A 24,167-nucleotide genomic window follows, 5' to 3' on the forward strand; every position below is an offset into this window, starting at 1 on the left:
AGTCAGCTTATTTCCATAGAGATGGTGTCCTTCCGATGTCACCTGCAGCTCTTTTCTCTTTCACGCTGATTTTATGGCCATGGCCGCAGGCTCAGAATGGTGCTTCGTGATCAAGTACATTTATTGCAAATGAAAAATTCAAATGACATTGAGTCTTTAAACATAACTTATTTCAAGTATAATAATGGAAGAATGAAACCAGAAGCTTTTTAAGCTATGTTTACAACTAATTTGACTTTATGTGCAATATATAATGTAGGAAATCAAAATTTGTAATTTGTATCTTACTTCTAATAGTGATAAAGAAATTTAAAGTAAAATCACTAAAGTAATCTCAAGTGTTTATCATAGACTTTACAGCCTCCTAATCAGAAAATGCACTTTCTGAACAAACGGCATTATAGTATAATAATGATAGTTAGGCAGCAGAAGCTTTGATTCGAGGAATATCACTTTTAATTTAATGGCTTTTACTTAATGTGATAAAATAAAATCTTATTGGTGAAAGTTTTACAGATAGAATGTAATATCGATCCAAACAGAAAAACAAAAAGCTGTGCATATGTATACAAAATATCCAAGCAAATGCACCTTGGAATGGCAGTCATTTTAATAGTGATGCCACAAACCCTGCTACCATTGAATTTTTGAGACTACAATCAATCATCACAGTATGGGGGAACCCAGCACCATCTAAGAACTTTCACCCAATAAGCTCCAGCGAGTACAAGTATCCAAAAGGATATATACTGAGCTAGATTGAGGCCCGAGGGGCCAGCCCATCACCTGGAATCGGAGACAGGTTCCCAGGCCCAATCGCTAACTTCCCAAAGCTCTGCTACAATGAAATGGGGAAAATGCTAGAGTCCATTATAAAAGATGTAATAGCAGAGCACTTGGAAAACAGTGACAGGATCGGACAAAGTCAACATGGATTTACAAAAGATAAATCGTGCTTGACTAATCTACTGGAATTTTTTGAGGATGTAACTGGTAAAATAGATAAGGGAGAACCAGTGGATGTGGTGTATTTGGACTTTCAGAAGGCTTTCGATAAGGTCCCGCATAAGAGATTAGCGTGTAAAGTTAAGGCACATGGGATTGGGGGCAAGGTATTGACTTGGATAGAAAACTGGTTGGCAGACAGAAAGCAAAGAGTTGGAATAAACGGGTCTTTTTCCGAGTGGCAGGCAGTGACTAGTGGGGTACCGCAGGGATCAGTCCTTGGACCCCAGCTATTCACAATATATATTAATGATCTAGACAAGGGAACTAGATGTAATATCTCCAAATTTGCAGATGACACAAAGCTGGGTGGGCGTGTGTGCTAGGAGGAGGATGCCGAGAAACTCCAGGATGATTTGGACAGGTTGGGTGATTGGGCAGAAGCATGGCAGATGCAATATAACGTGGATAAATGCGAGGTTATCCACTTTGGTGGCAAAAACAGGAAGGCAAATTATCATCTGAATGGCAATAGATTGGGAGAAGGGGAAGTGCAACGAGACCTGGGTGTCCTTGTGCACCAGTCGCTGAAGGTAAGCATGCAGGTGCAGCAGGCGGTTAAGAAGGCAAATGGTATGTTGGCCTTCGTAGCGAGAGGGTTTGAGTACAGGAACAAGGATGTCTTGCTCCAGTTGTACAGGGTCTTGGTGAGACCACATCTTGAGTATTGTGTGCAGTTTTGGTCACCTTACCTGAGGAAGGATGTTCTTGCCATGGAAGGAGTTCAGCGAAGATTCACCAGGCTGACACCTGGGATGGCAGGAATGATGTATGAGGAGAGATTGGGTCGATTGGGCTTGTACTCGCTGGAGTTTAGAAAAATGAGAGGGGATCTCATTGAAACTTATAAAATTCTAACAGAACTGGACAGACTAGATGCAGGAAGGATGTACCTGACAGCGGGGGAGTCCAGAACCGGGGTCACAGTCTAAGGATAAAGGGTATGCCATTTAGGACAGAAATGAGGAGGAATTTCTTCACCCAGAGAGTGGTGAACCTGTGGAATTCTCTACCACAGAAGGCAGTGGAGGCCAATTCATTAAATATATTCAAGAAGGAGTTGGATATATTTCTTAAGGCTAAAGGGATCAAGGGGTATGGGGAGAAAGCAGGGACCGGGTACTGAATTTGGATGATCAGCCATGATCACATTGAATGGCATAGCAGGCTCGAGGGGCCGAATGGCCTACTCCTGCTCCTATCTTCTATGTTTCTAAAGTGAAGGCCAGCAAGTTAGGGGTCATCCACAGAGAATCACCAAATCCTTGTTCTTGGCAGGTCCAGGAACAGTTGAGATCTGTTAACGAATGCCTGCCCAGCCCCTCGATTGGGAAGTGGCAGGGGAGACTAAAAACACAGTAAAGATTTGCATAGACATTGGTTTAAAATGAAGGAGAAATATATAATAAAGGTAAGTCCAGCTCAAGATGTTTGAGCAATCCTTCAGGGATCAGTAGGAAAGTTGTGAATGTGATATTGATAACTGAAAATGCAAGTCTGATCTTATTTATTTGCAACACTCAGGTTAATTCTGAGTTTAATAAATATATGTAAATGTTAACCAATAATTTAATCAATAAATGACAACCAAAATATATAATTGTTTATAGAAATACATAAATTGGAATGTAATGCAGTTATTAAATTATTTTATACAGTAAATTAAAATATATTAATAACTGAAAAGGTTTTTGTAACTTATTTATAAGCCTGTATGTCAAATAACAGAATATAATTGTACTGTTAAAATTAAATAGTTACAATAAATGGGAATCACATCAGAATTTTTGATTCATGCTCTGTAGACAGGTGTTTTGTGATCTAGCCATTGGCGAGGTTGAGGTTTGAGTTTATTGGTGAGTGGGGGTGATAGAAAGTTACAAAATAGTGATAGTTATTTTAAGTCTGAACAGAATGTGAATACTAAATCCAATTTCTTAAGCATATAAGTTACAAAATTCCATAGAGAATGAAAATAATTTTCCATAGAATCCTCCAAAATAGAAGCCATCCAACTATTGTAATTAGTGGAATTACTTCCATGCAAATAAGATACAGATAGGCAGAAAAACAGGTGGGTCCTTAAGTAATGTCCTAAAACTATTATCTGAAAAAATTAATGACCAAGCTTAGCTAATTACTGTCTTAATCTACAGACTATATCATTTAATTAGGCAGTGTTGGGCACCTGCCTGATATTTCACCCTCAGGCTTTTAAGAGAATAGTTTTTTTTTAGTGTCACACTCAATGTAAGTGCAGTATCATTATGATTCATCCCAAATGGGTACTACTGACATCACAAAGAAGTATTAGATCTGAATTCTTCAAAAAGTATTGAAATATTGTATTTTTGATAAATAGGAATATAAAGACTCAGGGCTAGATTTTCAGTATAGACAGTTTTGGGGCGCTAACCTTAGCGCCCGCCCGAGGTTAGCGCCCGCCCCAAAGTAGCGCCCCATTGCCGGAAATTCAGTGGCTTCGCCCTAAGAGGTTGGTGGAGCGCTAAAAGAGGCGTTCCACTCCTATCTTTAGGCGCTAAGCCGGCGGTCCAGAGGGATAGCGCCCAGGCGGGGCGCAGCGCACGGCAGACACTCTGGTGTCAGTAAGCTCTTAAAGGGGAAGGGGGTGTATGTGCTTTTTTCAAAGGCAGAGTCTGGGGGAAACGAGGTGGTGGTGGTGGTGGTGGTGGTGAATACACCGTTCACAACAGCACACTGGATCCCTCCACACAACACATGCAGACTGCCTGTTATAGTGCAGGAGCAGTGCCCTTTAATTTGCGCTCCCCAGGGGTGTGTTGCGTTCCATTTTACAAACGCTCTGGACGCCAGCCGCACAATGGGGCGGTCCGACTGAAGTTTGGATTCGGGGCGGCCAAAGGGCGTTGCATGAGGATGTGACGTCATTTTCTGCGCGCGCATCCGGGCGGGCGCTAAACTTTGCGCCGGCGCTAACGGGCAACTTAATTTGGGGCGGGGCGCAAACTGCGCTGCGCCCGGGCGCTACACCCATAGCGCCCGAAAATCACTGCTCTTAAGGCGCTAACTGCTGGCGCAAGCAACTGAAAATCTAGCCCTATGTGTTTAAAATTAACAGAACTATCTTGTGATTGATGATGAAAGGAATCATGCCTTTGCTTTCCTATTAACTGATTAAGGATCCAACTTGTTATTCCCACCTAACTCCTATAATGAGGGATATATCCAAATACCCCAGAATTGTGGATGTGCAGAAGGATTGAGCCCATTACACTACATTGGCCCGTATTTTCCGATCGCAGGTCTCTGGTAAAATCTACACCCTTACCCGAGGGCTTCCGGGACACACACACTTCCGTTCCTGGGCCTCTCCAAACTCCAAGTGCGTAGGACCCACGTATCCCAGAGGCGCAGGCAGTTTGCAGCGTCCCTGGGATCACATGGGCCATGGGGAACCAATCAAAGAAGGGAATCTCCCTTCATACACTTGACAGGAAGACCTGTCAAATATATGAATGGAGATCACCCCAAAAACATAGTAAAACTTTAAATATTTTTTTTTTTAAACTCACATTTTTAAAATGACTTGAAATTACAATTAAAAATATTTTAAACAATAAAGTTTTTTACGGGGCTAAAAATAAACTTATTTTTTAAAGTATTTTTAAATGATAAATCTGAAGAAATTTTTTTTTTTTTTTTTTACTTTTTTCAACTCTTATCCTGGTAAAAGCAGGCCTTATGCTTTTAGCAGGTGTAAGAATTGTAAGGGTTTTCTGTGGGCAGAGGGTCTCCAAAAAGCAGAACTATCTGCCTGCAGAGGCCCCAGATCGGAAATGCCGGTTTCCAGTGCATGCCTGAAACCGGCATTTCCGTTGTCCCTACGGGTGGGTACACAGCGCGTACTCACCCGTAGGGACCGGAATTTCTGGGCCATTGTAATTATTTGGTCAGCATGAAGAAGCCCAGTGTGTGGTTGCAGTGTGTACCATCTACAAGATGCACTGCAGCAACTCGCCAAAGCTTCTTCAGCAGCACCTCCCAAATCCGCGACCTCTTCCACCTAGAAGGACAAGGGCAGCAGGCGCATGGGAACACCACCACCTCCAAATTCCCCTCCAAGTCACACACCATCCTGACTTAGAAATATATCGCCGAACCTTCATCGTCGCTGGGTCAAAATCCTGAAACTCCCGACCGAACAGCAATCCCTACCTAACAATGGGAGTACCTTCACCACACTGACTGCAGCGGCGGCTCACCACCACCTTCTCAAAGGGCAACTAGGGATGAGCAATAAATGCTGGCCTTGCCAGAGATGCCCAGATCCTATAAGTGAATTTTTTTTTAAAGTTCTTAATTTTGTCACAGAAATTCTTTAATACTCTCCGAAGCATCACTTGAACTGTCTTGTAATACTAGAGGAGATAAGTGGCGTCTAATTAAGAAATTCACTGGGTTATTTGGGCCCCACGTGTTACTTCATTTGCTATAAACCATTGAATGATATAAATATTTTTTACAGATACAGAAAATTTATTTTGAAATTTTGTAATTTTGTAATTTGTTGGATATAGAGTGAAAAGCCACAATTTCTATACTGCAGATACTAGGTGTAGTTCAGCACTTGAAGGGGCAGATTTATAGAAGTGGTTGGGGATTATGGAAGCAGTTCCAATCAGGAGGTTATCACAACAGCAAACAAAATGTCATTGCATTTATCAAAAACCATGTCCTATAAATACTTTACTCCTTTCATTTGTATGCTTTGAATAAAAGTTCAAGAGTTTTAGAGCTCCAGTCGCAACCCAATAAATTGCATCTTATTAACAGTTAGCTTTAATTTGAGAACCATATTGTGACAGAAAACACACGTGACTAAGATTCAGCCTCAATAATCTTACAACATGGATGCACCATAATAAAGTAGCACACGTGAATTCCAGTTCTTTCGGCAGAGTGCATTGCCAAAAATTACACTAGGAATATGTTTTTACTGTAAATGTTTCAATCAACATAAAGGATTGAAATACAGTGAAGTATTTTTATTAGAAACCTTTGACTCAAAACTCAGTGTAATAAATAGTTTTCCTAATTCCACTAGATTTCCATTATATAGTACAGAAGGGCAAGCTTTAATATGATGAATCCCAGGAATTAATACTAAGAAGGTTTGACTGTACTACTATAATGGAACCTGTTATATTGGATTTCGGAATTATTCATGATCTCAAGAAAATGGCCATACTTTATAACTGCAGCACTACAGTAACTTGTTGGCCTTGGTATGACTGTAGGCCTAAAAGTGGATCACTTCCCCACCTCTCTGAACACATAACTTGGGGGAACCTTGAGATGGAGAAATAACTGAAAACTCTCTCTACAACAATCCCCTCACCATAACAAATCCATATGGCTTTCAAGATGAGTAGCACAGAAGGAGGGTCGACTTTCTTTACCTTCCATGCATTTTTCCTGAGTATTGAAGCATTATCATGCACATTGTAAGTTTATTTTAACTAACAAAACTTGACAAACTACTAAAAATGCTGGAAGTACACAGATCAATCAGCATCTGTAAAGAAAAAAGGCAGGGTATGATGTTTCAGATGAAGGATACACACCTGAAATATCATACCCTGTCTTCTTTTCACACATGCTGACTGACCTGTGTACATCAAACATTTTCTGGGTTTTTTTAAAACAGATTTCATGCATTTGCAGTTTTCATTTTATTTTCTAGAAAACCTTTCTTGGTGAGAGAGTTGTTTTCCCTATTGCTGACCCTTATGTGATAAATACAGGTAGTAAAATGAGCTACTAACATACCGATGAAGGGAAAATGCTTCATATTTACATACAATCTGTCACCACGGAAAGTAGTTGATTAAACTATTCATCAATCCTGTCACCAATAGGTCATTGAACAGCATCTTATCAATCATGTTCCATTCATTCCTCAGCTATTGATTGTGGCTTGTGTAGTGGATGACATTGAATGGTACCATTTTGCAACCAAAAATCACTCATTCAATATTTCGATCACAAGATGATCAAAACACAGATTGGCATGCAATTCATGGACCTTTACAACATTGAAACGTGGAGAGTTCTTTAATCTAAAGAATATAAATGAAATACCTTAGTGTTTTAAATAATTTTTAATGAATTGATTAAGATTTTGTGTGACAGTGACTATTCTCTATTGGTATGTTTAGCAATGACTGTTTATTGAAACATAATTCTGCTTAAAACTGCAGTGCATAGTAAAGATTGTTTCATATTTTGTAAATTATCCCAAATTATTCCATCAAATTTTATATGCATGTAAATTGCCAGTTATTGATATAAGTACTGCAGAGTTACAATCTTCTCCCTGAACAAGAGTATCTACAGAGTTTAGTATCTTAATTTTAGTGTAGTCTCTTATACTGCAGTGAAAGAAATGTTCATCTTTAAATTTAAAAACTAGCTTTAAACTGTTAACAAGTTTAGTCATCAAATATTGTATCGGTTATTGAAATGAATGAATATTCATGTGTCCTGAACTCTAGACTCTTCACTAAGATAAGAGTTTATTTATTCAGTGTTTTCCAAGAGGAGCTGCAATTAAGTAAGTCCAATAATTTTTTTGCTTAATGCACACCAGTATCCTTGATAATAAACTGAACTCCATGCTTTTCACCCTAAATATTAAAAAAATTCAATCTGTATTTGTTTTTGCTTATATAAAAAAGTATCTGTTGATGCAGTGTTGTATTTTATCGAATCTACCTCACTTGGATACTTCAACAGGCTTGTACTATATTACTCTTTGTTCAGGGGAGTTGACTCACTCATGATATTAAGGCACAGTTATTTAAACAATAAGAATCTCCCATTCTGTATATATTTTCAAGTTTTACGTCAAAATTGTCACATTAAAAGAGCAACTCCCCTTAAAAGGAATAGCATAAGAACATAAGAAATAGGAGCAGGAATAGGCCACTTGGCCCCTCGAGCCTGCTCCGCCATTCAATAAGATAATGGCTGATCTTGGGCTCAAAGCCACTTCCCTGCCTGCTCCCCATATCCCTTCACTCGCTTATCTTGCAAAAATCTGTTTATCTCCACCTTAAATGCATTTAATGACCCAGCCTCCACGGCTCTCTGGGGCAGAAAATTCCACAGATTTACGACCCTCTGAGAGAAGAAATTCCTCCTCATCTCAGTTCTAAAAGGGCGACCCTTTATTCTGAAACTATGCCCCCGAGTTCTAGATTTCCCCATGAGGGGAAACATCCTCTCTGCATCTACCTTGTCGAGCCCCCTCAGTATCTTATGTTTCAATAAAATCACCTCTCATTCTTCTAAATTTCAATGAGTATAGGTCCAACCTGCTCAACGTTTCTTTATAAGTCAACCCCCTCATCTCAGGAATCAACCGAGTGAATTGCCTCTGAACTGCCTCCAATGCAAGTATATCCTTCCTTAAATAAGGAGACCAAAACTGTATGCAGTACTCAAGGTGTGGTCTCACCAATACCCTGTACAGTTGTAGCAGGACTTCCCTGCTTTTATACACCAACCCCTTGCAATAAAGGCCAACATTCCATTTGTCTTTTTGATTACTTACTGTACCTGCATGCTAACTTTATGTTTCATGCACAAGGAACCCCAGGTCCCTCTGAACTGTCGCATTTTGTAATCTCTCTCCATTTAAATAATAATTTGCTTTTTTATTTTTCCTGCCAAAGTGGATAAACTCGCACTTTCCCACATTATACTCCATCTGCCAAATGTTTGCCCACTCATCTAGCCTATCTATATCCCTTTGCAGATTCTTGGAGTCCTCTGCACAACTTGCTTTCCCACCCATCTTTGTATCATCCGCAAACTTGGCTACATTACACTCGATCCCTTCATCCAAGTCATTAATGTAGATTGTAAATAGTTGAGGCCCCAGCACCAATCCCTGTGGCACCCCACTAGTTACCGTTTGCCAACCGGAAAATTACCCATTTATCCCAACTCTCTGTTAGCCAATTCTCTATCCATGCTAATATATTACCCCCAACTCCGTGAGCTCTTATCTTATGCAGTAACCTTTTATGTGGCACCTTATCAAATGCCTTCTGGAAATCCAAATACACCACATCCACTGGCTCACCCTTATCCACCCTGCTCGTTACATCCTCAAAGAACTCCAGCAAATTTGTTAAACATGATTTCCCTATTTCCCTTTCCTAAAACCATGCTGACTCTGCTTAACTGCATTATGACTTTCCAAATGCCCTGCTACTGCTTCCTTAATGAAGGACTCCAGCATTTTCCCAACGACAGATGTTAGGCTAACTGGTTTATACTTTCCGTCTCCCTTCAAAAAATAGGGGTGTTACATTTGCAGTTTTCCAATACGCTGGGACCTCTCCAGAGTCTAGGGAATTTTGGTATATTGCAACCAATGCATCCACTATCTCTGCAGCCACTTCTTTTAAGACCCTGGGATGCAGGCCATCTGGTTCAGGGGACTTGTCGTCTTTAAGTCCCATTATTTTACCAAGTACCTTTTCCTTCGTGATAGTGATTGTTTTTAGTTCCCCCCTCCCTGTGGCCCCTTGATTATCCATTATTGAGATGTTGTTAGTGTCTTCTACCATGAAGACAGATACAAAATATTTGTTTAGAGTCTCTGCCATTTCCCCGTTCCCTATTATTAATTCCCCATTCTCATCCTCTAAGGGACCAACGTTTACTTTAGCTATTCTCTTCCTTTTTATATACCTGTAGAAGCTCTTACTTTCTGTTTTAATATTTCTTGCCAGTTTACTCTCATAATTCATCATCTCTTTATTTTTTTAGTCATCCTTTGCTGGTTTTTTTAAATGTCCCAATCCTTTGGCTTCCCACTAACCTTGGCAACATCGTATGCCTTCATTTTCAATTTGATACCATCCTTTACTTCCTTAGTTAGCCACGGATAGTGCTCCCTTCTGTTAAAATCTTTCTCACTGAAATATATTTTTGTTGAATAACAATGCAAAGTGAGATTATTAATACAGTATTTAAACAATGAGAATCTCCCATTCTGTATATATTTTCAAGTTTTACGTCAAAATTGTCACTTTAAAAGAGCAACTCCCCTTAAAAGGAATATAATGAACTTTGTTCTATAACGATGCAAAGTGAGTTTATTAATACAATATTACGGACACATTGTTTAAATGGACTATCATGAAGAAGAGTACACTCGACCCTGAAGTCAGAGACATTGTGCATCACTGACTTGGCAAATCGCAGCACCTTTTTGTACAGAACTTGCATTGCATCAAACAGTAAGAAATTGGCCAAGATATTTAATGGTTTTATGCTGCGATTTAAAAAAAAAAAAAAATGTATTTTATCCTCATTTCCTTCCCTTCGGAATCTCCTGGTTCACTCATCCCAGACTCTTAACTGAGAGGACAGGTGGAACAAAGATAAACATCTCCACGGCCTCAAGTAGTGATTTTCTGTAGATAGCTTGTAGGGGGTACAGAAATGCTAACAAAAGTGATGGTGTGCTTGACAGCCCTGCAGACATTGGTGACTTGTTTTGTGGAATTTAAGGATGAATGGCTACAACACAGTGCCATAAATAGCTGCCCACTTATGTCATGATATTTAATGTGCATGGTTGGGAATAGTACTTGGAACATAATTTTTGGGTCAAGTATGTATCCTAGTTCTACTGAAGATGTTAATGTGGTTTTCTGGTTATCTTTGCCGGCATTGAAAATGTAATATTTAAAAAAAAAATGTAAATTCAATTACAGTACTGCAGGGACAAGTACCCAAGTAGTAAATTTTAGTACTAATTATTTTATTAAAACAATGGAGCCCACTTACACATCCAGTCTTGTTCAAGATCAATTATTTCTTAATTCATGTACATAACCATATCCATTCACTGCAATGTAAAGTACTGTAGTATAGTTGAGACCCATTCCACAATATCAAACTTCAGCTAATTTTCTTTTACGTTAGACCATATTTGTAGTTTAAGCCGTAGTATGGTTACGTCAGCCAAGTTGCTGTTTAAATCAGGTGATCATAGCTTCAAAGCAAGTTTTCAGCCTTTCACATTCCTTACCCTTTTAGCTTAGTGGAGTTGCTAAAGACTTGGGAGAGAAATTCGGTACCTTAGCGCCTCCGGGGGTCAATAACGACTTACCGCCCGAACACAGAGATAGTACCGCCGCCCGTGAAATTCACCTGGAGGTTTGCGGCGGCGGTAACCCCTAGCGCCACGATCTCCTGCGCCCGAAGATCGTGGCGTCATCCGACTGTGCAGCGCCCCAGACCCGAAATTCGGTTCCGGCCCCTGCAGCATCGCTGGGCGACAATACCGACAGCTGCAGGAGACGTTGTTCGGGAGGCTGGGGACTCCGGGAGCGCTAATTAAAGCTAAGGCCGCTGGTCTGGAGAAAAAATGTGTTTCCATCCCTTAGGCTGCCGTTTGAAAATTTTGAACTGCGGCGATTGATCAGCCCTGCACTCCTCTGAGTGCTTGGGGCTGATCGTCACAGATCCCGGTTGCCGTCGGTGATGAGGGACATTGTTGAAATGCAGAGCCTGCAGCGATGGCCCTTTCCTTTAAGGGAGGGAAGGAGCCTCGGATCCCGGCAGCACTGCACGAGACATTGTGCAGCGCTGCGCCTCTACCTCCCCTCCTGCGTGGTTTAGCGCTCCAGAAGAGAAGTGGTAGCACTGGATTTAGGGCTCCACTTCATTCCTGGAGCACTAACACCCAGTTTAGAGAAAACTGAGAATCATTGGCACCTGGCGCTAATTTTTTCAGCTTTCAAAATTTAGTGCCCCAAACGGGGCGATACCGAATTTCTCCCCCTTGATTTTTCTGATACTTCCTACAATGAATTTAAAATTGTGTTTGGGTTCAAGGTGGTATTTTTGCTCACCTCTTCCCTATTAGTACAGGCTGTAACAAGAAGCCAGAGTCCAGCTTTAGGCCAATTCCAACTCCCTCGACAGGCAAGAGCCACCTGAAACAGGTCCGAACTGTGAAAATTTGGCATCGATTGTCACAGTTGGCAGAAATGCTGAAGTTTCATCTCTGGGACCAGGTTTGAATCCAACGCAATCCAGTGGAATCACTGTTACCTCTGTCTGCTGACTGTATTGAACCAAAGTGAAACGAATTTGTACAGTTGCACTGCAGTTCTTAGTCATGGATGTGAATGCACAACTCAAAACTGTCATTATGCACTAAATTGGTTGTCTCATTTTAGAAAGGCTATAAAGGTGACTGTGTGGGAAATGGAAATGTGTTACTGGTGCAGCATGGGGTGTTGTTACAAAGTTGGTTTTTTTTGAGGCACATTGTTGAGACAAAGTAGAGGAGGCTTTACTCTGCAGCGGGCTGTGCTTTCCATGACCCGCTGACACTGGATGCAAAGTGGAAAAATAACCTATTTCCCAGCCTTACAACCCCATCTTGATCAGCATAAAAACCCATTCCCTTCATTCCAATAGTGCTCAGATTAAGAAGGAAATCAGCTTTCATGTCCTGCATGCGTCCATTGCTCTCGTGTGCAACATGGAAAATGTTCCCTGGTGATTTGCCTCTGCACTTCTCTCTTCATTAACATTTATTATTCTTTGCATATTTATTTTGTGCCCATTGCCCACAAAGGAAAAATAAGGTTTTTTTTAACCAGTTACGTCATCCCTATTTTTGAATTCATATACAGAGGAAAATTGGATCTTAATGTCCTATTGCCAACTGAGTATACACAGAGTGATTTAATTTTTTTTTAAGTTGGTGCAGCAGGACAGCATGGTGACTGGTAGGATAAATGCTTGTGGTTGCAGCTCCCCAAGCATTGGGGCCTCAGTCTGAACAAAGTCTTCAGAGGACAAGAGCTTCTCCCCAGAACGGGAGGGAAAAGCACATCTTGCAGCAATCATCGACAAGATGCCAAGGAGCAGCTTCCGAGCTCCTAGTCAGGGAAAGTGAATGGCATGGAATATTTAAAAAAGAGAAGAATTTAAAAATAACATTGCTACATTGTCTATTCCATTAAATCCCTTTAGCTCATTGTGAAAATGTTGTACATTTACTGGGTGAACTGGTGACCTCTAGCAGCAGAGTGTTTTATTATAATAATTGAAAAAAGTCTTTGGGAGATTTATAGAATACCTGGATTAAATCAATATTTCTTTCCCTGTAACACAAGAGTTGGTCTTAAGAAGGCTCCCATTGTAACAATAAAAACAAAGTCACGAAATCTGTATCTCTTCGCTTCCTCTGCTTGATCTTTCTTTGTGTAAAATTCAGACACAAAGCTGAGCTTTATCACGCTTTTTTAGGCCCCCTCACCTGCGAATGCCTTGTCCTCAGTGGACCGCACTGCAGCTTGGCTGATGAATATGAACATGCAGTTCATAGATGATGAAACAGTGGACCCAGGCTCTAAGCGCAGGGATGATGTCAGACCTAAAGAGGAACTTAGCCAGATAGAGAAGGTAATGACAATTACCAGATAGAATATTCACCTTTAAAGGTGTTGTTTTTCTATTATACAATGTGACTGCTTTTTCTGTTGCATATTAACTCAGATATAAATATGATAATTTCAGGTATTTTAATTTTTTGGCTTATGAAACTCTTCTGGTTTACAACAGGAAAGTCTAATCATTTAAAGTGGTACAATGTTACAGTGTCATGTTATAGAAAACGAATAAAAATTAAAAATGTGGAGCAAAACACAAAGCACAGTTATTCATTTCAAATTGGCTGTTTAAAATTCTAATCTGTTTAATGACTCTATATATGGTCCTCCTCATCTATTTTGCAAGGTATGTTGAATGGAGAATTAGATTGTAACATGAAATTGCATATTTTCATTAATATGTAATAAAGAAAGGCTGTTGTTTTTGCTAGCGTAAAGGGGAAGTTAAGTTTACATAAGTACCATCACAGATTGCTACTCAGCAATATTGATCTTTGGCATCAGTTAGAAAACAGAAAATAATTTTGTCATGGGTTTCCCCTTAATTTTAGCCGACCTGAAAGGATGGACTGAGGTGATATCAGGAAGGGGATTCCCTTCAGCACATCTGCTCCAATGAGCAGGAGTCTCCCTTTTCTGGTCTCACAAAGGCTGATCCCAACAAAAACGAGGCATCTTTGGATGGATCTCTGAGAGCTACAGGGGAGACCCCTGGAACAGATGAACTGAAGCGACTCATCCTGACTGTTGTCATTCCAATACATTCATAGGAACAGGAACAGGAACAGGAAATTGAGCCCCTCGAGTCTGCTCCGCCATTCAATTAGGTCATGGCTGTATCTTAACTCCATTTACTTGCTTTTCTACGATCTAAAGTGGATAACCTCACACTTCCCCACATTCAACTTCATCTGGTATAGTTTTACACACACACTTAGTCCGTTTATGTCCCTTTATAACTTCCTGTTCCCATCTACACAATTTAATGTGCCTTCCTAACTTAGTATCATCTGCAAACTTGGTATACAAATCTCTATTCCTAAGTCATTAATATATATGGTGAAAAGATGAGCCCCCAAAACAGATACTTAAAGAACAGCACTTGTTACATCCCACCAATAGAGGAGATACCATTTATCCCTACTCTGTCTCCTACCTCCCGACCAATTACCGACCCATGTCACAAAGTTACCTCCAATTCCATGCACTTTTATTTTTGCTAATAATCTCCTGTGTGGAAACTTATCAAATGCCTTCTGGAAGTCCTTATAGGCAACATCCATAGACTCTCCCTTATCCAACATGCTTGTGACCACCTCACAATATTCAGCTAGATCAGTCAGACATGAGCTATCCCTTCACAAATCCATGCTGATTCACTCTGTCTCTGATGATAGATTCCAGTAATTTTCCACACAATTGATGTTAAACTGATGGGTCTGCAGTTACTTGGTTTCTCCCTCTCTTCCTTCTTAAATACTAGAGTGACATTTGCAATTTTCCAATCCAAAGGCACAATTCCTGAATCTAGAGAGCTTTGTAAAATTATGACTAACTCATCTGCAATTTACTTACCGATTTCTTTCAATACTTGGGGTGGAAACAATCAGGTACTGGAGAATTGATTGTTTTAAGTTCCATTAATTTCTTCATTACCATTTCTTAACATATTAAATCCACCAAGTTCCTCCCCTTAATTTATTTTTAGGTTCCCTTGTGTCGCTGCTATTTTGCCCCCTTCCTCTGCTGTGAAAACAGATACAAAATACTCATTGAACAAGTCTGCCATTTTCTTCTTGTCCATTTTAGTCACGCTTGCATGTCTTTAATGGGTCCACATTCCCCTTTGCCACTGTCTCTTAATAGATTTATAAAAACTTTTGCTGTTAACTTTCATATCTCTTGCATGCTCTTTTTCATATTCCCTTTTTGCACGTCATTACTTTTTGTATTCCTTTGATGCTTTTTAGAGCTCACCCAGTCTGCTGGATTTTCACTTTTCCTTACATTTGTGTAAGCCTTTATTTTTAGCTTAATACTGTCTCTTACTTTATTTAGTGACTGGTTTCTTAACGAGTGGAGCCTATGCCTTTTAGGGTTATGTACTGGTTTTGTGTTCTACAAAATACTTTTGAATACTTCCTGCTGTTTGTAAGTTTACTGATTAACAGTTCAACCCAGTTTACTGTAGTCAATTCATTTCTCATCCCTTCGATGTTTGCTGTACTTAACTTTAAAACCTTGGTTTGTGACTCTTCCTTCACCCTCAAACCCATTTGCAAGATGTTCCCTTACTGTCAGATTGTTACCTAATTCTGGCGTGTTACTCATCACTAAATCTGATTCCAAGTAACGTGTCTGAATTGGAAACTCTTGTAAGTGAACAGTTCTCCTAAACTAAAATTTATTTTTTGGTAAACTGATGTGGAGGATGGTACCTTTCTGTGATGGTAGCTACCTACAGAGTTGCATTCTCCTTTAAGCTATTTTTGTTTATTTTAATAGTCATTTCAAAAAGCTTGCATCGGCTGCATATGCTTAAATGGCAGACTGCTGAACTAAATGCTTTATCACCTACCCAGCTCTTATCTGAACAGTGCCCATAATTGATGCACAGCCCGCTTTTACCTGGAGGGGGGAAATGATGCATTTTATATTCATTACAAACATTGAGAAGCCGATACTACAGTCATTAAGCATGTTTGATACGGTGAGCTGAAGCTATCCCCAAAAGCAAGTAGGAATGAAGTAATTTACTTTAGAAGGACTTGAAGCTGGTTCTAACACTGCAGTAAAGCAACATTTATAAAGTGATTCCAGATTAATTGCTCTAAGTTTGCCCACTAAAATCACTAACTGAAAGTTGCTATGCACTGTGGGGTTAGTCTTCCAAGTTTTTCACAAAGTCACAACCTTTCAAGCACACAGCAGAATTCACCTCAATTTCCTTTTATATTGCACACACTGTTGATTAAAAAAAATTCCCTGATTCTCCTTTAAATCACAATTTGCAACCTAAGCCTGAACAAATACATTAAGCATTCATTAAAATTTAATACTGAAAATAATGTAACCGGATTATTTTTTTCATATGTATTGGAGACAATGTTGACGTTAGTGGCCCCTTGTTCTAAATGCAGTGTAGTCTAGAAATGCTAATAGGATTGTGGTTGAATTTTTTGACATGTTAGTGTATAACTGATGGACCACAGTGGACATGAATCTACAGGCCACTAAAGGTCTTATTTTTAAATGGAAAGAGAGTTAGGTTTTCCATCAGTATTTTTAATGAAATTGATTTTAAACAAAACCTTCTCTCTCAAGCTTGCCTTTATTGCTTCTATCAGTATCAGCAGGAGATTGCCATACTTCAGGATAAACTGAGGGCGTCCAATAGGAAGCTGGAGGAGTACGAAGTGCATTTAAAGAACCAAGAGGAACAAGCTCAAAAGATGATGCTGGAGTACCAAGCCAGGCTGGAGGAGGGCGAGGAACGACTTCGTAGGCAGCAAGATGACAAGGATGTGCAGATGAAAGGCATTATCAGCAGGTATGCAGCCAACCATCTGTTTTGCCTGGGGTAATTTCTACTGTAGCACAGTTTTATAGACAGTGCATAATTGTGAACTAAATGTTGATGTTGACATTGAGTGCAATTACCAGTACATCTCTTCAAGCTCCTTCATCGTTTTGATGTTCAAGGATTTTATTGAACAATTAGGCAAATATTTCCTAGGGATTGCAGAGCTGGCTAGTTTCATGTTGGCATAAAATATTTAAAGATATGTACTCTGTAAACCACAATAAGCACATTCCTTGAGTTAGGGTGGTGCTGGTAGAGTCTAAATATGCCCATTGAGTTACAGGAGTTAATTGGGGGCATAGAGTTAGTAAGTGGCCACATTTGCGGATAGAAATGTTAATAGCTCCTACAAGGGCCACTAATATTATTTAATGTAAAGATTTCAATTTTTGCAAACAAGTTTTGGATAAAAAATGCCTGTCAAAACCCAGTTGGCACAGTAAATGTAGGGGTAGGATCCTGATTCTATGGCCAAGTGATGGAGCGGCACAGCATTTCATCCCCACGTTTGATGGCTGGTGAAGTGGAGGTGGCGCAGAATGAGGTGATAGCAAAGAGGGTGGCCCCACTTGCCGCTCCAGGAAGCTTTCCCCATAGGACTGCCCTACAGTTTGCTTGGAAAGAGGTGGAGAAGGTGCTGCCACTCGCAGTGCCAGCCCTCTTGTGGATGTTAGCTGCCGGTTTCCTTGCAACAGATGGCAAAGCTCTGCATCTGGCTGGCTGTTTTCCTGGAGCACGTGCAGCCATTTCTGCATGATTATAACCAGGTGGCTGCATCTCTCTGCATGGTTATAACTAGATGGTTGCACCTCTGCTGGTAAATGTGGCTCAGACGGTACCATTAGGTGAGTGAAGTCTCCCTCAGGTACAGCCTTACCTGCCTGGCATCCCTCAATTGCTCCACTTCAAGAATCATAGAAAGTTACAGCATGGAAGGAGGCCATTTCAGCCCATCGTATCCGTGCCGGCCAACAAAGAGCTATCCAGCCTAATCCCTCTTCCCAGCTCTTGGTCCGTAGCCCTGCAGGTTACAGCATCCCAAGTGCACATCCAAGTACTTTTTAAATGTGGTTAGGGTTTCTGCCTCTACCACCCTTTCAGGCAGTGAGTTCCAGACCCCCACAACCCTCTGGGTGAAGAAATTTCCCCTCAAATCCCCTCTAAACCTTCCACCAATTACTTTAAACCTGTGCCCCCTGGTTTTTGACCCCTCTGCTAAGGGAAATAGGTCCTATCTATCCACTTTATCTACGCCCCTCATAATTTTACACACCTCAATAAGGTCTCCCCTCAGCCTCCTGTGTTCTAAGGAAAACAGACCCAGCCTATCCAGTCTTTCCTCATAGCGAAGATTCTCTACTCCCGGCAACATCCTTGTAAATCTCCTCTGCACCCTCTCTAGTGCAATCACATCTTTCCTGTAATGTGGTGACCAGAACTGCACGCAGTACTCTAGCTGAGGCCTAACTAGTGTTTTATACAGTTGAAGCATAACCCCCCTGCTCTTGTATTCTATGCCACGGCTAATAAAGGCAAGCATTCCGTATGCCTTCTTCACCACCTTACCTACTTGGCCTGCTACCTTCAGGGATCTTTGGACATGCACTCCAAGGTCCCTTTGTTCCTCTACACTACTCAAGTGTCCTACCATTTAATGTGTATTCCCTTTCCTTATTAGCCCTCCCCAAATGCATTACCCCTCACTTCTCTGGATTGAATTCCATTTGCCACTGTTCTGCCCACCTGACCAATTTATTGATATCTTCCTGCAGTCTACAGCTTCCTTCTTCAGCATCAAAAACACAGCCGATTTTAGTATCATCTGCAAACTTCTTAATCATATCCCCTATATTCAAATCTAGATCATTGATATATACCGCAAAAAGCAAGGGACCTAGTGCTGAGCCCTGCGGAACCCCACTGGAAACATCCTTCCAGTCACAAAAACACCCATTACCCTCTACTTCCTGCCTCCGAGCCAGTTTTGAATCCAACTTGACACTTTTCCCTGGATCCCATGGGCTTTTAACTTAGTGACCAGTCTGCCATGTGGAATCTTATCAAAAGCCTTGCTAAAGTCCATATACACTACATCAAACGCGCTATCCTCATCTACCCTCCTTGTTACCTCCTCAAAAAATTCAATCAAGTTTGTCAGACACGACCTTCCCTTAACAAATCCATGCTGCCTATCCTTGATTAATCCGTGTCTTTCTAAATGAAGATTTATCCTGTCCTTCAGAATTCTTTCCAATAATTTTCCCACCACCGTGGTTAGGCTGACTGGCCTGTAATTAATCGGTCTATCCTTTTCTCCCATTTTAACCAAGGGTACCACATTAGCAGTCCTCCGGCACCACACCTGAAGCCAGAGGGGATTGAAAAGTGATGGTCAGGGCCTCTGCTATTTCCTCTTTTGCTTCGCTCAACAGCCTGGGATACATTTCATTCGGGCCTGGGGATTTACCTAGTTACTGTTTTAAGCATGAACTTTCATCAAAATTGAAAAATTCACATATTATACTGTATCCAAGCAGTTACTAAAATATAGTCATTAATTTCACTTTATAGTTGATTTTTAAAATACATATTATTGTCCTTGTGGTTAAGTCACTCTTCAGCAGCAAATTAACAAAGACCCAGGTTTAGCTGTTCTCAGCCAGGACGGCAGAACGACGGCTATAATTGGTCTCTCGGATGGGAGGGGAAAATCATCCTGGGTTCTTGTTGTTGATTGTTATCCAGTGGCCCGCGATGGAAGTGGGAATGTGTGAATTCTGGGTGAGATGGATTTGGGCTGCTGTTCATGCAGTTATTGTCCGCGTGGGTGAGGTACTGAGGGGAGAGTGGCACCTGTGAAGCAGTATCCAAGCATGAATAGGCACCTGCAGAAGGGGAGGGTAGAACTTTTATTTTTGTGCTATTGTGCTCAGTAACCTCACCCTGCAATTAAAGTAATGGTTGTTTCAAAACGATGGTTACAAAATTATTGAATGTTAAAGAAGGATCGGCGGTTTTGGTACCTGATTTACTCAATGTAATAGAATACGGCTAATCAGCACTGTAGTGTTTGATCTCTGATCGCTACAGGATTGACTGAGCTTTCAAGTCTGTTTGATCAGTACTACTGAACATGCTGTGTTACTCATGTTTTCTCCTTATAGATTAATGGCTGTTGAAGATGAGCTGAAGAAAGATCACGCAGAGATGCAGGCAGCGGTAGACTCTAAGCAGAAGATCATTGAGGCACAGGTTAGAGGCTGTCTGTCTCACCCTTTACACAACAAAGTCTGACTTAAAATGGGGGTGCTGCTCAACAATTAATGCATGAAATAAAAACAGAAGATGCTAAAATTTCACTGCAAGTCGATCAGCACCTAAATGAGAGAGGCAGGTTAACATTTCTGGTGTGACCCTTCCCCGGAATTCAGAAATTATTGAATAAATTTTGAGCTGTATCCAGAAGTGACGAAAATGCGAGGAAAGAACTTGCATTCGTATAGCACCTTTCATTTCCTGAGGGTGTTCCAAAGTAAATGGATTGCTTTTGAAATGTAGTCACTTGTTATATAGGCAAACATGGCAGCCAGTTTGTGCACAGCAAGGATCCACAAACAACAAATGAGATAAATGACCAGACAATCTGTTTTATTGATACTGTTAACCAAGAGATTATTATTAAGGACACTGGGGAAATTGCCCTGTCTTCGAACAATGCATAGGACCTTTTACATCCCTCTGAAGAGGCAAGTAGGGCCTTGCTTTAACGTCTCATCCAAAAGACGGCACCTCTGTCAATGCAGCATTCTCTCAGCAGTGCACTGGACTGAATTGTCACCCTAGATTATGTGCTCAAGTCCTGCAGTGGGACTTGAACCCACAGCCTTCTGACTGAGACAAAAGCACTACCACTGAATCACTTGAATTTGATGATACAGTAATTGATTATTGTATAGTTAATTTTTGAAACTATGTCACTGTTAAAATGATTAGCACCATTACACGTATCAGCAGCACTCGGTGAATGTGTAGTTACACAAGAAATTTATTTCAGTAATTGTTTTTCTGAGTCAGGCTACTCATAATAGGGACAATTTTAACTCAAAAAGTTGCCCACAATGTCTCAGCTTTTCAGCTCTGCCCTCCGCTCCACTGCTTACCCCAAGCTATGTAATAGAACACAATTTGAACATTATCCTTTTAATTTTATTCTGTCCATAAACATTAGTAAACAAATTATTGCTGCTAGCAGATATGTTTTTCTTTTGCCAGTTTCAATTTGTTCATGATTTAAACTGACTGTAATGGGCCACCCATTCTTATGTGCTGCTGTGATAACGTCTGCTTCAGCACAGTATCCTGGCACAGTCTGAAGCAAAGGAAAAGCTGAAATCCTTAGCTAGTCTCACTTTAGCCTGTGGGCTGTAGTACATGCCTCATAAAGTCAACCTCTCGAGAAACTCATTTAGTAGAAATCTGAGCTGCAGGTAGAAGTATTTGGAATCAAAACCACCTATAATATTTCCTGAGCCTGAAATGTGTTTTAGTAAAATCACACTATTTACAAAGGCACTGGATACACTCCATAAATCAGACCATGTGTTGTCTGTGACCTGCAAGCTCACATATAAACCAACTTACTAGCTGCAACCCCTCAGATGTTTGTTTCCTACATTACAACAGTGACTACACTTCAAAAGTACTTCATTGGCTGTAAAGCCCTGAGGTTGTGAAAGGCGCTATATAAATGCAAGTCTTTCTTTCTACGTCAGTTTCCACAGTTTATTACTTACATTTTTTCCACACAATCTGATTCATGCTAGTCAGATTTAGTGCAGAGCTTTTATCAGCTCTGTAATAGTTCTCTTGTTCCAGAACTGTTGCCTATGATTCTGCTGTAATTATTGAACTGATACAGGCTGACACTGTAATTGCATTGAATTTTGTCTCCAACCCATCCTGACACAAAAATTCCTGCACATGTTCAATTATATGATGTAAACTCCCTAAGATACAAGTACTTCCTCAGTTAATTGAAAGAAATTACCCCAAAATGTAAATTATTCATGGATTCTGCTCACTATACTTGCACTCATCTTAAGTTATACTCTACTAGCTGAAGTGCCCGGCGGTGCCGAGGCTTTTTCGAGGGAATGTTGTTGTTGGAAGAGAGAGAGAGAGCGACTGGGGTGAAGAGAGCGCGACTGGGGGGAAGAGAGAGAGCGACTGGGGGGAGGGGAGGGGGAAGAGGGGAGGGGGGGAGGGGAAGGGGGGGGAGGGGGGAGGGGGGGAGGGGAAGGAGGGGGAAGAGGGGGAGGGGAGGGGGGACGGAGGAAGGGAGGGGGAGGGAGGGAGGGGAAGGGAGGGCGGGGGGGAGGGAGGGGGGGAAGGGAGGGCAGGGGGAGGGAGGGCGGGGGTCGCCCCCCCCCCCCCCCCGAGGTGAAGACCGGCGATTGCGCGCGCAGCAGGAGCGCCCGGTTGCCAGGGTAACCGTGACGCTGACCAAGCCAGAGAGAGAGACGCCGCGTCTCAGCTGCTCCTGCTGCGCGCGCGGCCCCCCACCCCCCCGCCCGAGGGTCGCGAGCCCCCCCCCCCCGAGGTGAAGACCGCCGATTGCGGCTGCGCGAGACGTCCGGCGGGCCCGGTTGCCAGGGTAACGCTGGACGCTCAGCAAGCCCCGCCCCCCGGCCAGCCAGAGAGAGACAGCGGGTCACAGCCCCTGCTGCGCGCGCACCCTAGCGGCGCTGGGCTGAGGCTGGCCCTCCAGCCTTCGAGTGGGGCCGGGAGGTGCCTAGCTCGGGCGTGGGTGCGGAGGAGACGCCGAGGCTTCTAGGCCTACCTGGAAAAACGGGGAAAGGTAGGAAAATTAATGAGATTAGATAAGTTAATTACTTTCTAAATCATTTTTTTAAAAAACAATATGTGTTTTAAAAGCAACGTTTTTTTTTAAGACGTAGAAAGCGGGAAAAAGAAAGGAAAAGTTTGGAATCAAGATGGCGGCGACTCACCTCGGTTCAGAACGATAAAGCCCGGCCACACACGCACCGATTGGCCCGGCGGCACACGCCAGCAACCCGGCGTACGATTGGTCAAGCTCGAGGTCACTCTGTCGGTCACTCTGTCGCTAATGAGCGGATAATGAGATGCTAATGAGCGGAATGTTGAAGGTTTTTGGGATACCGCGGGCGCAATTTTAGCCCGGCCGAAACGTAAATACGCTTAAAACCGTCTCGGAAGCGTAAGCTTTCTTTGGAGGTAACGCGCGCGTAGGTACGCCCTGTAACTTTCAAGTGCATACCCGCAACGCACACGCGATGACAGACAGATAGACAGAATGACAGAAGTACCGATTTATATATATAGATTAAGCAGTAAGACTTTGTTGCATAATTAGAGGTGAGATGACTGTTAATATAAACTTGAATATGAGATGGTGCAGTGCGTGTGAGCAGCAGAACTGTTCTTGCACACCTCTTTTTGGGTAGTTACAGATAAGCATTGGCAGGGATCAAGGGGAAGTTTCCATGAGAGGTTAATAGTACGCAGCATCCAGAAGAACAATAACTACAAAAAAGGGAGAGAAGGCGATATATAAAAAGAAAACCCTCCAAAGGTTAAGGTATAATGGTGGCCTTAGGCTTGTGGGTATCTTTCTGAAAAAGACAGTCCCTTTGTGTAATTAAAAATGATTTAGACACTTCAGCCTAATCTCAGAACAAACACCTAAGCGGTTTAATGTTTGTGTGTATAGGTGCATAGATAAAACGGACTAGATGAAAAGTTTGCAACAGACCAAGGTTTGTGGGAGCCCAAAGCAGCCTTGAATCCCCAGCACATTTGCTCATGGCTTCAGCTCATGGTTGAGGACTCACCCTAGTAAAATTTTCCTTAGGTTGGAAGGTCTGGCAATGTTGGAAAACTTGCAGCAAGACAGCACAGCACCCAGCCTTTCTGGCATTTTTGGGGCTTGATGCTGAAACATTCACTTCTCCTCGGTTTGTTGCTTTGAGCAGTGGGGCTATTGGGACCTGATGCTAGGCAACGGCCCAACATATTCCACTGCCTGGCCTTGGAAATGCCAGAGAGATTAACTTAATCTATTTATT

General features: G+C 41.6%; 1 protein-coding gene across 9 annotated transcripts in view; it reads left to right on the plus strand.

The window, feature by feature from the left end:
• Positions 1–24,167, plus strand: part of LOC147101722 (disabled homolog 2-interacting protein-like) — an 824,147-nt gene that overhangs the window by 795,920 nt on the left and 4,060 nt on the right. For 8 of the 9 annotated variants that reach the window (XM_085965569.1, XM_085965573.1, XM_085965571.1 and 5 more), the window contains 3 exons: positions 13,336–13,491; positions 16,826–17,028; positions 20,226–20,313. In XM_085965569.1, the coding sequence (XP_085821695.1) occupies positions 13,336–13,491; positions 16,826–17,028; positions 20,226–20,313 (447 nt within the window). The remainder of the gene's footprint in view (positions 1–13,335; positions 13,492–16,825; positions 17,029–20,225; positions 20,314–24,167) is intronic. The other variant, XM_085965570.1, reaches the window with a different exon arrangement.

Source organism: Somniosus microcephalus, chromosome 23 (genome assembly GCF_052327205.1).
Source record: "Somniosus microcephalus isolate GS21.2 chromosome 23, FLI_Smic_1.0, whole genome shotgun sequence".
Taxonomy (NCBI): domain Eukaryota; kingdom Metazoa; phylum Chordata; class Chondrichthyes; order Squaliformes; family Somniosidae; genus Somniosus; species Somniosus microcephalus.